We start from the raw sequence: 15,275 nt of genomic DNA on the forward strand, positions 1-15,275 counted from the left end.
TCAAGAGTGAGTCTGGTTGTTTCTTAAGTTTTCACTTATGTATGGCTGATTGATTCTGAAGCAACGGACCATATTTGTTGTTCACTTGATTTACTGGTTGATGTCAAGCATTTACCGGTACCTATTCATTTGGCTTTGCCAAATGGTGTTTCCCTGTTGGTAAATCAGATTGGTACTTTTAGTGTGCATCCACAGTTAAAATTTATAATATGTTGTTTGTTCCTTCTTTTGGTTACAATTTGTTTTCAGTTTCCAAATGGTTGTCTGATTCTATAGGAGTAATTTATTTTCAGCCTGAATCTTGTGACTTCTTTGGCTTGAATTCTACAGTGCCTTTGGCACATGGGAAGTTGATTGATGGTTTATATCATCTTAAATTTCAAGCTTCCAATACCTCCATTGGTGATAATTCCCAACTGGTGAATACAGTAATGTCTAAGCATAAGCTTAATGCCCTTTGGAATCTTCGTATAGGGCATGCCTTTAATGAGGTTCTTTATAAGACAGCAGATCTCTAAGGCACTGATTTGGACAAATGTAATCAAGTATGTCCAGTATGTCCTTTGTCAAAATAAACCAAGTTTCCTTTTACCCTCAGTACTGCTCAAACTGATTGTATTTTTTAGTTGGGTCATATTGACCTATGGGGACCATATGCACATGAGACGCATCAAGGTTGCATGTATTTTCTCACTGTGGTTGATGATCATTCTCGCTTTGTTTGGGTGTTTTTTCTTCCCAATAAGCAGTATTTTTTTACTTAAATTTAACATTTTGTGAGTTCTATTGAGACTCAGTTCCACACTAAAGTGAAGCAGATATGCAGTGATCATGGCACTGAATTTTTCAATTCAGCAATGAATTCTCTATTGGCTGATAGAGGGATTGCATATCAGGCCTCGTGTGTTGGCACACCAGCTCGGAATGGACGAGTTGAACAGAAACATAGGCAACTCTTGTCTATAGCTCGTTCCATTCGTTTTCAATCTGGATTACCAATTATCTACTGAGGTGAATGCGTACAAACAGCTTGTCATATCATAAATCGATTTCCAACTCCGGTTCTTGATCATAAAACTCCTTTTGTTTGTTTGTATGGTAAGGAACCATATTATACTCAGCTGCGTGTTTTTGGTTGTTTATGTTTTTCATCAATTCATGATGGAAACAAGTTTGGTCCTCTTGCTATTCGCTCAGTTTTCTTGGGCTAGTCCCTTGATCATAAAGGGTTCACACTATTAAACCTCAACACTAAGGAAATTTTTGTCTCGTGTCATGTGGTTTTTCATGAATCCAAGTTTCCTTTTCATGATACCAACTTGCAGGCTACTCTTAATGATCCTTATTGTGTTGCTCAGTGGTTAGACTCTTCAGATTCGTCTTTTCTTGATACTAGCACTCTTAATTTGGAGGATAATCATATTATTCCAGTAGAACAAACAGTTCTAGAGACTAGTGGACAATCTTTCGAGAACGCCACTTATTCTGATTTTTCAGATTGGCATGACTTTCCATCTCATGTTGATACTTTGGTGCATTTACAACCAACTACTGATTTCTTTGCAGAATTTACAAACCATTTTATTCGAAAGCCTACTAGAGATCGTAAACCTCCAGCTTGGTGGTCTGATTATCAAACTCATAATGTTCAGACTCTGAAACCTATCAAGTATCACATTTCAAATTTTGTTTCTACTGCTTCCTTCTCGACAATACATTCTGCATTTATGACAACATTAATCCAGAGAACAAGGAACCCAATTCTTTTACTCAAGCAATTAGAGATCCTAGATGGATAACAGCTATGAACAAAGAGCTTGATGCTCTTGAGTCTAATAATACTTGGGTTTTGGTGCCTCTGCCTTTTGGAAAGCAGACTATAGGTTGTCATTGGGTTTTCAAAATCAAATATCTGGCTAATGGTGAGGTGGATAGATTCAAAGCACGTCTTGTGGCGAAAGGGTACACTTAAGAACCTGATCGACTTTCATGATACCTTTGCACCGGTTGCAAAAGGGGTGACTGTGAAATCAGTCATGGCAATTGCTTCTTTAAAGAATTGGCCTCTTTATCAGCTTGACATCAACAATGCATTTTTACACAATGATTTGAATGAAGAGGTATACATGGACTTGCCATTGGGCTATATTTTAAATTCTGATTCAGTACATCTAGTATGCAAGTTAATCAAGTCAATATATGGATTACGTCAAGCATCTAGACAATGGAACAGAAAGATATCATATTTTTTGTTAACTCTTGGTTTTAAGCAATCTCTTGCAGATTATGCTCTTTTTACTTGTCAACAAGGTTCATATTTTACTGTGACGGTGATTTATGTTGATGAGATCTTGTTAACTGGTAATCACACCTTATTCATCACTACTATTTTAAGAAGCACTTCATGAGAAGTTCAGTATTAAAGACTTAGGTCAAGCCAAGTATTATCTTGGGCTTGAGATTTCTCGTACTGATTCTGGTTTGTTACTTAGTCAACAGAAGTTTATACTTGACTTGCTTTCTCACACAAATTTACTTCATTCTAAGCCACTTTCTATTCCACTGGATCAACACACTAAGCTATATAACAATGTCAAGCCTGGTGTTCTAATTCCCAATCCATCTTTCTATCATAGTTTGGTTGGTAAACTTCTGTACTTGACGCGTTCACTAGGCCCGATATTAACTATATTGTTCATTTGCTCAACCAGTTTATGCAAACTCCACGAGCAAAACACTTGGATGTGCTTTTTAGAGTTTTAAGGTACTTAAAATGTACTGTTGATATGGGTCTTTATTATTTTCTTGCAGCCAATCCTTTGCACCTAGTTGGATATTGTGACAGTAACTGGGGTGGTTGTACTATCATTGTCATTCTGTGACTGGTTTTTGCTTGTTATTGGGTTCTGCATTAATATCTTGGCAAGCCAAGAAGTAGACTGACACTTCTCAAAGCACTGCATAGGCAGAATATCGAGCTTTAGCATCGATTACTACTGAAATCATGTGGTTGAAGTACTTGTTGGCGGATTTGAGTGTTTCGGTTATACATGTTGTTGATGTGTTGTGTAACAACCAAACAACAATTGATATTGCTAACAATCCAGTTCAACATGCTCGCACTAAACATATTGAATTGAATTGTCATTTTATTCGTGAGAAAGTTCAGGATGGGGTTATTGTGCCTACGAAAATTGCTTCCAAGTTATAATTGGTCGATACTCTAACAAAGGCCTTAGGAGGAACTTCTCACTGGTTCATATGTTCCAATCTCGGTCTTCACAATTCGTGTGTGCCTCAAGCTTGTGGGGGGAGTAATGCAGATGGTAATGACACCTCAGTAGAGCAAAAAATTGCAGGGCATCAAGGTGCATTGGTGAGCCTCAATCCATAACACAGGCTCACTATAGGACTTTCTCTAGAGTCACAAGATATGCATGAGTTAAACATGGCTACTTGAACTTGAGTCATTACCTAGCCATCTGTCATTCTGAAAAGTTTGTTAGGATCTCTTTTGTCTGTAAATATGTAAATCATAACTTTGTTTAGTCAAGTTTGTTAAAATACATTTTATCAGTTTTTCTTTTTTCTTCTCATTCAAGTTTACTCATATACATTCATAGTTTTATATTTCTAAATCTATCAGTTCTTGAAGATAATTGTTAGCGGACTCTAAAATCAGGTTGGTCGAGGTTGGTCAAGATATGAAATTAGATTTATCTTTACGACAACCCCACAGTGCAGGACTAATCTTCAACTACGAGATAAATTATTATTTATAGCGAGCCGTTATGACAACCAAACAAAATTTTTAGTTATAGTAGCCACATCCAATACTCCATAAATACTTTTATCATTGCTCAGCATGTTCGAGCATTTTCTGCCAGAGTATGGCCTTAAAGATTTTCTAATAAGCTGGCAAGTGGAACGCAACATACTATCAAGATTTAAAGGGAAATTCTTAGACAAGGAAGTACAAAAATCACTAGAAAGGGTCAATCTGAAGTGGTAGTAAATTCAGGTGGGTAAAGCTTGAAGATTCGTCTGATACAAAGCTTTTGGGTTATCCACAGGCTCTATCACAATTTGGGTACTTTTTGATGGATATTTTGCGGGAGAAAGGAGCAGATGAAAACTTTATCGCATATCGACATTCAATATGCTCATGATATCTCATGAGTTCTAAATAATTTTCACTGCAAGACAATAAATGCTTAAATGTCCAATATAAATTAAATTTTGTTATGTTTGGTTTAAGTGATCAACTATCAAATTAGCTATTAATCATGCATGTAGGATCTCTTTAACACTCTTTTATTCTGATTGATTGTCATAATTCTAGTGTGTACTCACAGGATTTGTGAATGAGCTGGTACCAGAGAATATCTTGAAATATGTGGCAATTAGCATAACTCTTAGAGCATGGTGACATTCATGAAAAGACCATTTTAGAAATTTAATAGATAGCAAGCAGACATTTAACTATAATGTCGTTGATATATAAAGGATAACGAGTAAACACATAACAATTATGATCATGACATCAGCAGGTCCTATGTATTCGAAATTTTAGGAGTAGTATTTCATGCAGACAATTGTGTTAGGAGTTGTCCCACATCATTTGTGGGGGGGCAAATTGCTATAATATAAGCAGGCAGATAACTCCATTAGTATGAGGCTTTTTGGAGTAACCCAAAAATAAACCCGTGCGGGCTCGATCCAAAGCGGAAAATATCATACTAATGTGGAGTTAGGCCTGCTTAGCAAGCCCAACAAGTGGTATCAGAGCTTTCAGGTTGTAACGCTCCAAAACAATCTCAGTTGGGCTTCCATAATAGACCTAGGAGGAGGCAGATGGGCTACCCCGTATGGGCTCAAGCAAAAGGCAGGTGGACTTTCCAGTATGGGCCTAGGGGGAGTCAGAAAGCCAGAAGGATTCTAGTATGGGTCAAGGGGATAAGATCACATCATTATGTGGCAGATTTGGCAGGAGTCGAGCCCGACTATGATCATTGCCACAACGAACGGATTGGTTCTTCTTGCTAACGTATGAAGTCCTTTTGGAGTAATCCAAAAACTAAACCTGTGTGGACTCGACCCTAAGCGGACAATATCATACTAATGTGCAGTTTGATCTGCTTAGCAAACCCAACAAATTGACCAGAGTCATTTCTTGTTTTGAGCCTAGTTCCAGAGCTCAATGTCCAGGAATTGAATATAGCTACGAAGCCATAGTAACAATGACAATCTTCTGTCAAAATAATAATGACATCTCTTGTCTTCGTAATTAGAAATTTAAATCAGTTTTTATATTATTAAGTTATAGGAGAATTGAGAAGTATAGACAACACTTTAATTCTAAACCGTCTTCATTTTGATAAAATATAATAATTCCTATAATAAGAAATATATCATTTAAATTACAAAGATGTGAGATAACAATGGGCAAGCTGGATATCAATATCCAAGTTAATTTCAAATTTTCACACATTTATGTATAAACTGAATGGATCGCAAATCGTATGTTTTCAAAATTTGAAATTCTATCTGTTGAAACATTATATCAAATTAAATTACAAATAAACTAAATGTATTGCAAATCGTATGTTTTGCAAATTTGAAATTCTTATTCGTTGAAATATTATATCCACGTAAATCACAAATATATGAGTAACGCTCCGCAAGCTCGATAACAAGATCCTGTTAATTTCAAATTTCATTCGTTTAAAATATACGGATCGCAAGACATGTCATTAATTTTTTAAAAAATTTGGAAATTCTATCCGTTGAAATATGTATACATATACTCGCGCTATCAATATACGTTATAAGAGAAAACGATATAATTGGATATTGAATTTATCTCGGTATATATTTATTTATAATATCCTGAATTGATAGATTTCAATGGATTTCAATATTTTCTTTAAAAAATATACATAAATACTATGGATCAGTACAATATCTTATTTATTATTACAGATAAATAATTTTAGATTATTTTCAAGATTTTCCACAGTAGTTCTTAAAAGTCAAATAGTTTTATCTCCCCTTTAACTTCTCAATAGATTGTCTTTGTAATCCCCCACCTCACCTCCTCATTATACTATATATAAATCTATACATACACATTACACACAACCATCCATTGGAGATGTCCAAAGCCTCTCTACATTTTCAAGTCTTGCAATTGTAATTCAAGGTACAATTTTACTTCAGTTTTCTTGATTTTCAAGTTCTGTGATTGTGATTATTGGGTTTAATTCTTTTGTGGGTCGTGTTTATTTGAGTTTAATTGATGTGGGTTTGTGTTCTTTTGTTGATTTGTGAGCTTGATTTTGAGTTTAGGGGTTGATTTGGTTAAAGTTTGTATGTTTTGGTCGGGTCGGGTCGGGTCGAAAAGTTTTGATCTTTGAAGTTGATTGAACTTTTGATGTTGGTTTTTGGTTCTGATGAATCTTGTGTCATCAAGTTTTTATGGGGTGTTTGGTTTAGTACTTTAATTTTAGTTTCTTGAAATGAGATTTATTTGTGTTTAAAATGTTTGATTTTGCATCCTTTTACTTATAATTTGTTTGTGTTTTGATGATGAGGAAGTTGAGAGCAATAGAAAGATTTTAGCTTAACTTTTATGTGATCGTTATGTAAAATTGTAGGTTTTTTACTCTTTTTCGCTTTGTGCAAATTTAGCAGGAAGGCTTTAACATGAGTGCCCGAGAGTCGAAGAATCCTGTAACATATGCTAGGAGCTCTAGTAGGCGCAGGAAGAGGCCTTTGGAAGTAGATCTCAATGTTCCGCCACCTGCAGAGAATCGGGAGCAGGGAGGGGTAGCCACTGATGCAGTAGAGTCTCATGTTGGTCCAAGTGTACAACAAAGGAGTTCAATCACACCTCCACCTATTGACCTTGAAGCATTAGATGATGATGTTATTATATCGTCTCCTAGAGCATTTGCAGAAGTATGGTTTCCTTATTTATTAGTATTATTGCCAATCTATCTTACTATGTTATAGTGACTATCTTGCTATCTTATGTGACCGTTTAATGCTATTACTAATGTATGTGTGTTAATAATTTATTACAGGCAATAAACAAAGCTGGAAGGCCTCGTGCAAGAGCGATTCGAGTTGATGTGGATTTGAGTATTTCAGGTTCTTATACTATATGCTTATTTTTTGTTACAGAGCAAGAGTTTTTTTTTTCCTTTTGCTAATTAAGTATTTCAAAGTTATTTATATAGTCACGTATGAGTTTCCATTCTTATTGTGTTGTTATTGTTGTTTCTTGTTTATGTGTACTTGTTTCAACAAAGTTTGCTAATTCTCGTGGCTGCAATAATACTTTAGAATGCATTGTTTTTGTTACCGTATCTACGAACTTGGAATCCTTCTATTCTTTGGAACTCTAATTTTGATTATGCAATCAAATCAAATGCAGATGGTCCATCGTCGAGGGCTGCTCGCAGCAAACGTGGAAGAGGTTCCCCCAACCAAACAGCTATTGATGGAAATCTTTTCATAAATCTGGAAGGAAATGGCAATTCAATGGTAATAAAACTATACCTCATTTTAATATGTTAATGAATAAAGATGATTTATATTCATTATCACATTAACCCGTGAGTGCACATGTCTTGTTCACTTGAATTTGCTACCTTGCTCATCAAACTATGGAATTAAGGGGAAAATCCCATCCCCTGTTTTTGGGCACCTTGTTGTCATCTATAAGCTTGTTTTCGGCACCTTCATTGTTTTCCTTCACTTGTAATGCTCTGTTTTATTTTTGCTTTTAAATTCCTTTTATCCTTATAATTGAACTTCTTTTTTTTAATTTGTGCTCGATTATGCGACCAATTTATATTATGGTCTTAGTAATAAAATGTTAACTTGCATTGAAGGCTTGAATTGAACTTTTTTGTTGACCTTATTATAATTTTCTGAATGCTTTCATCTTTATGCAATTGTAGAGAGATAATGTGCGTCCCGTACCCGTTGTGACTCCGCCTCCCCCGCCGCCTAAGGAACTAGTGTTTACATGTCCAATTTGCATGGGCTCAATTGTCGAGGAAATGACAACCAAGTGTGGTCATATTTTCTGTAAGGATTGTATCAAGGCGGCATTAGCTGTTCGGAACCAGTGTCCTACTTGCAGGAAGAAGATTAGTATGAAAGACACCCATAGAGTGTACCTTCCTAGGTCTCATTAAGTAGTAGTGCAGTCTGCTTGTTGTTCATTTAGCAAATGATTATATGTTGACTTGTCATCATTTGTCAAGACTTTGTGGCTCTTAAAAATTAGAAATCGATGATATAAATCTTGCATTATGGATATAGAATTAATTATCGGCCTTAAACTTCTTGGCCAAAACAATATCTGTAGTTTAATGAATTCCAAAGTTTATTTGAACTTATATTGTTTATTTTTAATGCTAATGCAATTGAACATGAAGGCTAGTAACCAATTTTTTCCGAAAGTTTATTCCAGAGCATTTTTTTAATTTACCAAGTTATTTTAACCAGGGGCATGGGCATACTCTTAAATATTACAAAATATTTTTTATTACTTTTAATTTTTATTTGAGGTATTTGAAATTCTAGGGATACATGTTGCGATATTACAAACTTTTTTTTGTGGTATATTCTCAGAAAGTTTCCACGGTGGCTATATTATTATCGAATTACCGGAAAAGATTTAATACTATACATAAAATGTTATTTGTGTTGTATTAGTTTCTTGTACTATGTTGATATGAATTTCGTTCAAAATGCGTGTATGATGTAAATGCGATTATATTATTATCAAATTGCTTAATACATATTTTCCGAAGTTTATTCCATAGCATTTTTTTTAATTTATTAAGTTATTTTAACCAGGGGCACGGGGGCATACTCTAAAATATTACATAATATTTTTTATTAATTTTGATTTTTATTTGAGATATTTGAAATTCTAGGGATACATGTTGCGACATTACAAGTATATTCAAAGAAAATTCCTACTGTGGCTATATTATTATCGAATTACCGGAAAAGATTTAATACTAAACATAAAATGTTATTTGTGTTGTATTAGTTTCTTGTGCTCTGTTGATATGAATTTCGTTCAAAATGCGTGTATGATATAAATGCGATTATATTATTATCAAATTGCTTACTACATGGTATATTCTTTGTGTTGTATTGGTAGGAATTTACAGTAAAACAAGATGTGATAATTATATTGCCATGAATAATCATATTATATATTAAATAATTTTTAAATATGTTACTCAAAATAATTTTGTAAGTATATTTTAAATTAGGTAGTGATGATTTTCTTTCGTTAATCAATTAAACCACAACTAATTTGATATGAAATAATGTCATGTTATTTAAAAATTTTATATAACAAAATTATGTTATGTTTATAATTATTTCAAAATCTCTAATTTTTTATTGTATTTTAATATTTTTAAATGATACATATAACTTAAAATAATATATGTATATATATATGGGTGTATGTTTTTATATATGTATAATTATTTTACAGTTTGACTATTAATGGATATTAAATATGAAATAAATAGGATATGAGTTTCATAAATATGACAGGAGTTAAGTGTAGTATTAGTGTTTGGAGAGTATAACTTGATTAAATTGTCTCACTCAACCCCCACTTACTTTATTATATATATAATAGATAGATGTGTTATAATATCATTTAAATATACTTAATTAGATGCGAGTAGGGATGATAATTTATACCGAACAGATGGATACTCAATTCATGCAGATTTGATCGGATTTTACTGAACCTAAATATATCGGGTTTGTATTCGGGTTTGGGTATGATAACCCGAACTATATTCGGGTCGGGTTTGAGTTTAAGGCATACTGTTTCAAACCCGACTTGAAACCCGTGTTAATATATAAATAATATTTTACATATATATAAATAGTATTAGTATAATAAATTGCATTATATATTACTTATATTAATACTAAAGAGAATTATACTTTGTACAGACTATTGCATTAAAATCTAACATTACTTAATTATTACCATAAATATGTTTTCACCAGCAGGTTTAAAACAAATATACCATAGCCAGGATTGTTATCTTGTTTCACCAAATTTTTTTTCCTTGAATGCCTGATTCATTGCTTTCTTTGCCTAATCTGAACCTCTAATTCAACCCCAATAATTTCAATATCGTCATTTTTATAAGCCCTTTCCTCGAATCACATCCTCGAATCAGATCACAGTAATTCTTTAATAGAGTTTGTGGGAATAAAAGTGCAATTCGGTAGAGAGATCTACAAACCCGAACCTGAACCGTACCCGATAAAATCCAATTCGGGTTTTTCCGGGTTCAGCCAATTCGGGGTTTTCCGGGTTCAGGTTCGGATTTGATTTTTGCTAAACCCGTTTCGACCGTCCCGATTCAAAAAGATTTAAGTTAAATAAGTACCCGGTGCTTAAATTTTTAGCCTACCAGCTATGCTAGACCAGCTAGTTTACTTTTTAATTTATCAAAATGAAGAATAATAAAATTGTCAACATCCCAAATTCTATCACCAGTCTTCTCCTCTCTCTGTTAATGGGCGTAGACTTAACAAGTTAATAGTCCGCTGCACAAACTCATTCGTTCATGATACTAGGCAAGCAGCAGCAGCAAATACAATTTAATATACCCAGGGGGCAAGCACAGCCATGCAGTCTATACATTCTGGCTGCCTGTTCATTAAACCATCTTCTGCTGCTACTGCATGCTGCTATAGGATTCTTCCCTGTTGTACTTGTCATCCTCTTCTTTCCGTTTTTTCTCGGTTCTTGCCATGCTGGTGCTGCTGTTTGCAATCAGCTGGATCAAAGCTCTCTTGTCAGTCTTCTCCCAAGCAATCAGTTTTTTCAACTGGTCTACTTCTGCAGATTGCTGCGTCTGGGAAGGGATCACTTGCGATGATAATGGTCGGGTTACTGGTTTATTACTTCCGTCTAAACATCTCCGAGGAAATATGCATCCCTCAATAGGAAATCTCACTTATCTTGTTCACCTTAATCTCTCCGACAATTGGATTTCCGGGCCTCTACCGCCTACCTTTTTCACGTCCTTGAATCAAATTCAGATCATTGACTTGAGCTCCAACCGTCTATCAGGAGAACTACCAGTACCCGGGGGCCTGCCTGTTACTGTCAAAACACTTGATATATCCAACAATCACTTCGACGGGATTGTCCCATCTTCATTCCTATCTGAAGCTCTCAACTTGGAAACCATCAATGTAAGTAACAACTTTTTTGCTGGTTCAATTCCTTCCTCAATCTGCACATATTCACCCTCTCTCTTGCGCCTTGATTTCTCCTACAATGACTTTCATGGAGAGATTCCCCTTCACCTTGGGGATTGTCCTAAACTGGAGGCTTTAAGAGCCGGTTTCAATAATCTTTCAGGACAGCTTCCTCGTGTCATATACAGCGCTTTGACACTGCAAGAGATTTTTCTAGCTGGCAATAAGCTGAGTGGATCCATTGAAGAGGGCATTACTAAACTTAGTAACCTCAGGATCCTATCTCTCTATGCTAACCAATTGACAGGAATTATCCCTAGGAGTATTGGAAATCTCTCATCATTGGAACAGTTGCAGCTTCATATCAACGCCCTAAATGGGACTCTGCCTCCATCTCTGATGAATTGCACAAGTCTCCGCATGCTGATTTTACGTGTCAACTTCTTGACTGGTGAACTGTCCTCTCTCGATTTCTCCAAGCTCCTTCAGCTTAGCATAATTGATCTTGGGAACAACAACTTCTCTGGTGAATTTCCACCAAGCCTTTACTTGTGCAAGTCGCTAATTGCAATTCGACTAGGAGTCAATCGATTACAAGGACAGATCTCGCCTGAAATCCGCAAATTACCTTCCCTATCGTTCCTCTCAATTTCCAACAACGGCCTATCCAATATCACAGGGGCAATTCAGAACTTGATGGGCTGTAAGAACCTTCGTATTATCATTTTCTCAAAGAATTTCTATCATGAGGCAATACCAGAGGCTGAACAAACAGTAGACTCTGATGGATTTCAAAACCTCCAGGTTCTTAAGATGGGTGGTTGTAACTTCACAGGTAGCATTCCCAAATGGTTGGGTAACCTGAGGAAACTTCAGGTACTCGAGCTATCTTATAATAGAATAAAGGGCTCAGTTCCGGGTTGGTTTGCAAATATGTCATACCTGTTTTACTTGGACTTGTCTGGGAACCTCCTACAGGGAGATTTTCCGAAACATCTAATTCTGCTGCCAGCACTATCATCAAGAGAAGGTGCAGCCCAGGTAGATGGTAGTATCTTAGAGTTGCCCATTTATGTAGCATCTGAGAATCAATACAACCATCTTGCCAACCTGCCACCAACAATAGACCTCAAAAACAACAGCTTCAGCGGAAATATCCCAGTTGAAATAGGCCAGTTAAAATATATACAGGTTCTTGATCTCAGTTACAACAAATTCAGCGGCACTATTCCTGACCAACTATCTAATCTTACCAAGTTAGAGAAGCTGGACCTTTCCGGAAACTATCTTACTGGTGAAATTCCTGCATCACTCCGACAGCTCCATTTCTTGTCTTCTTTCAGTGTTGCAGACAACAGTCTTCAAGGTCCAATACCAACAGGAGGGCAGTTTGATACCTTTGCCAATTCCAGCTACGAAGGGAATATAGGGTTGTGTGGTCCGATGACTTCCACGGATGTGTACTAGCAGCTCGAGACCTATACATCCTTCTGCGCGTAAAAGATCAGATAATGAACTTGATGAACTCATTGTTGGGCTTATCGTTGGAATTGGCTGCGGTTTTGGTATTGGCATTGGTATCGGTATTTATTTTGATGTTAATACTCTGTTAAAAAATTTATATTAGATGAGCAGCTATTTACTATTGTATGTGAGCTTGTATTTTTGTTTCTGAAACCAGCAATTAAATTTTATTCATTCACATCTTGCTCTACCAGAGCTCTCAGGCTTTGTGAAAAATAATCCAACCATACAAACTCACTATCCATACTAATATCCCATCTTGCAATAAAATGGGCAGCCTTATTTCCTACTCTCCTAACATGAACAAAATTAAAATCTCTACTTAATCTCTCTATGGCTCCGTTTGAGAGTGATGTTGAAAACTGCTGTGCTGTGCTGTCAGGAAAATATTAGATGACTGTTTGGTATTTTTTAGTTTATGCATATTTTGAGATATAATATATAAAAATTATGTTTTTGAGAAGGTTTGACGATGAAACTGATAGCTACTTCTTGCAAAAGCTAACAGCTTTTTACAAAAGCATGGGAGGACATGTTTTTGCAAATAGCTGCTTTTAGACCAAAAACGTTTTTTCAGACAGCAGTTTTTTGAATTTACCAAACACCTTTCTGACAGCTTTATCAGCAAAAAGCTAAAATTGTTGTAGTTGTAGCTGTCTGTAACAACAATATCAAACGGGGCCTATATCATTGTAGAACAGAAAGACCGGTGATGCACCATCCATGTTCTGGTTTACTGCACTCACCAAATTCAGGGCATCACTCTCTAGCACTACACTGTCAAACCCCAGCCTCCGTGTTAACAATAACCCATAAAGCGCTGCTCCAGCCTCTGCCATCTCAGATGACCAGATTCCGCATATTCTTTTTACCGCTGCTGCAAGAAGTCTTCCTCTATCATCCCTTATGACTACACCAAAACAAACACCATTGCCATTGTTCAGATGAGCATCCACATTTTCCTTGATTCTTCCGGTGGCAGGGGCAGACCAAGATCTACTAGAAGGGATATTAGAATGCGAGTGAGATGGTGTAATCCTAGCCATGTATGTGCGGTAGTCAGACTCCATCTTCCTAAAATCTATTGCCACTCCATTTGGCTCCATAATAGCACTCCATATACCTTGTTAATCTTTCCAGCAACCTAAGCAGATCTCTCTGCAAAGGAAAATGAGGGTGCATCCATAATGACATCCATAAATTCACTACATCCCCAAATCTCAACAGCAGATTTGCACTCAAAAATGGAATGAATGAATATTTCATCCTCGGCACCACAAATAGGACAAGTCCTAATCATTGTAAATTAAGTCGGAAACATTTAAATTCATGTCACTCCCATCTTTGGGTGTTTGAACCAAATGATTTCCTTTTCCTTCCTGATTCCAAACATTAATTTCTGTACCATTTCCCACACTTGTTAGGAATCAGTCTTAGTATACTTCAAGTAATAGTACTAGGGTCATGTTCCCTGACAATCGTGTGTTAATTAAGATTTATCTAAGATACTACTCCAGGAGAGTCGGATCTATATTTCAAGGGCCCAGATTTAAGGAAATTTTTTTAGCCTTCCGCGGATATTTTCCGCAGAAGGGCTTTTCCCCTTTCCGCGGAGAATTTCCGCAGAAGGGAGAAGGGTCCGCGAAAGGCTAAAAAAAGGGTTCTAGAACAGTGCGTTAGATATGACACGATTGTTAGGGATTACCGCCCATAGTAGTAATACTAGGAGTGAGGCAGTAGTAGTAAAGCAGTATGACAGGACAGTAGAGTCATTAATGGCATTTTTAGTCTTTTGCTTAGTTAGTTGCTCTACTGTGTGACAACTATAAATACCTGATATAAACTCTCATTTTCATCATGATTTGAATATATGGAAAATGGCATTTGCCAACAAATCTCTTTCTCTCTATAACTGATTCTTACTTTCCCTCTAGGGTTTCTAAACCCGTTCTATCTCTAATCTCTCTAAAACTCTGTTTTCTCTCAAGTTTCTCTCTGATTTCTACCTAATCTCTCTGATTCTATCTCTATTCTACCTAATCTCACTGATTCTATCTCTATTCTACTCTAATATCTGTTTCTTAGCTTACTTTAGCTGTTATCCTACTTAAATCAACAGAAAATATGAAAAATAGACACAAAATTGCCAGGAACTTATCAGTTCCTGACAACACTCCACTTCAGTCCTTAAAGAAGTAAAGATTTTGCCCCCCAAATGCTTCGCCATGTATAGCTGGGATCATCACCTCTACGAGTATCAAGAAAGTCTGACTGCTTAAAATAACGTGCTTTTAGGGCTAGGCTTAACAGTTTCCCGATATCCTGACTCAGATGATATCCCTGTTTTGCTAATATAGCCTGGTTAAACACTTTAAATCACGGAACCCCATTACCGCCCATTGCTTTAGGAAGGCACGACTTCTCCCATCGATGCCGTATTGAACAATAGCATATAAATTTACATCCCGTGAGATATA

The 15,275-nt window shown here is 36.0% G+C and overlaps 2 protein-coding genes and 1 pseudogene across 3 annotated transcripts; 2 read left to right on the top strand and 1 right to left on the bottom strand.

The window, feature by feature from the left end:
* Nucleotides 1–6,044: 6,044 nt before the first annotated feature.
* Nucleotides 6,045–8,409, top strand: LOC141675079 (uncharacterized). Of its 2 annotated transcripts, none has more exons than XM_074481792.1 (5): nucleotides 6,045–6,202; nucleotides 6,691–6,960; nucleotides 7,086–7,152; nucleotides 7,439–7,548; nucleotides 7,968–8,409. In XM_074481792.1, the coding sequence occupies exons 2-5, from the start codon at nucleotides 6,706–6,708 to the stop codon at nucleotides 8,205–8,207; spliced, it is 672 nt and encodes a 223-aa protein (XP_074337893.1). In that variant the 5' UTR covers nucleotides 6,045–6,202; nucleotides 6,691–6,705; the 3' UTR covers nucleotides 8,208–8,409. The 2 variants fall into 2 exon arrangements, with proteins under 2 accessions (XP_074337893.1, XP_074337894.1); XM_074481793.1 differs by having other exon boundaries at nucleotides 6,048–6,202; nucleotides 6,694–6,960.
* Nucleotides 8,410–10,521: 2,112 nt separating this feature from the next.
* On the top strand, nucleotides 10,522–12,983 carry LOC141670963 (tyrosine-sulfated glycopeptide receptor 1-like; annotated as a pseudogene).
* Nucleotides 12,984–13,469: 486 nt separating this feature from the next.
* Nucleotides 13,470–13,904, bottom strand: LOC141673112 (uncharacterized). The gene has a single exon (XM_074479845.1). The coding sequence runs from the start codon at nucleotides 13,902–13,904 to the stop codon at nucleotides 13,470–13,472; it is 435 nt and encodes a 144-aa protein (XP_074335946.1).
* Nucleotides 13,905–15,275: the final 1,371 nt, after the last annotated feature.

The sequence above is a fragment of the Apium graveolens genome, chromosome 7, assembly GCF_009905375.1.
Source record: "Apium graveolens cultivar Ventura chromosome 7, ASM990537v1, whole genome shotgun sequence".
In the NCBI taxonomy this organism is placed as follows: domain Eukaryota; kingdom Viridiplantae; phylum Streptophyta; class Magnoliopsida; order Apiales; family Apiaceae; genus Apium; species Apium graveolens.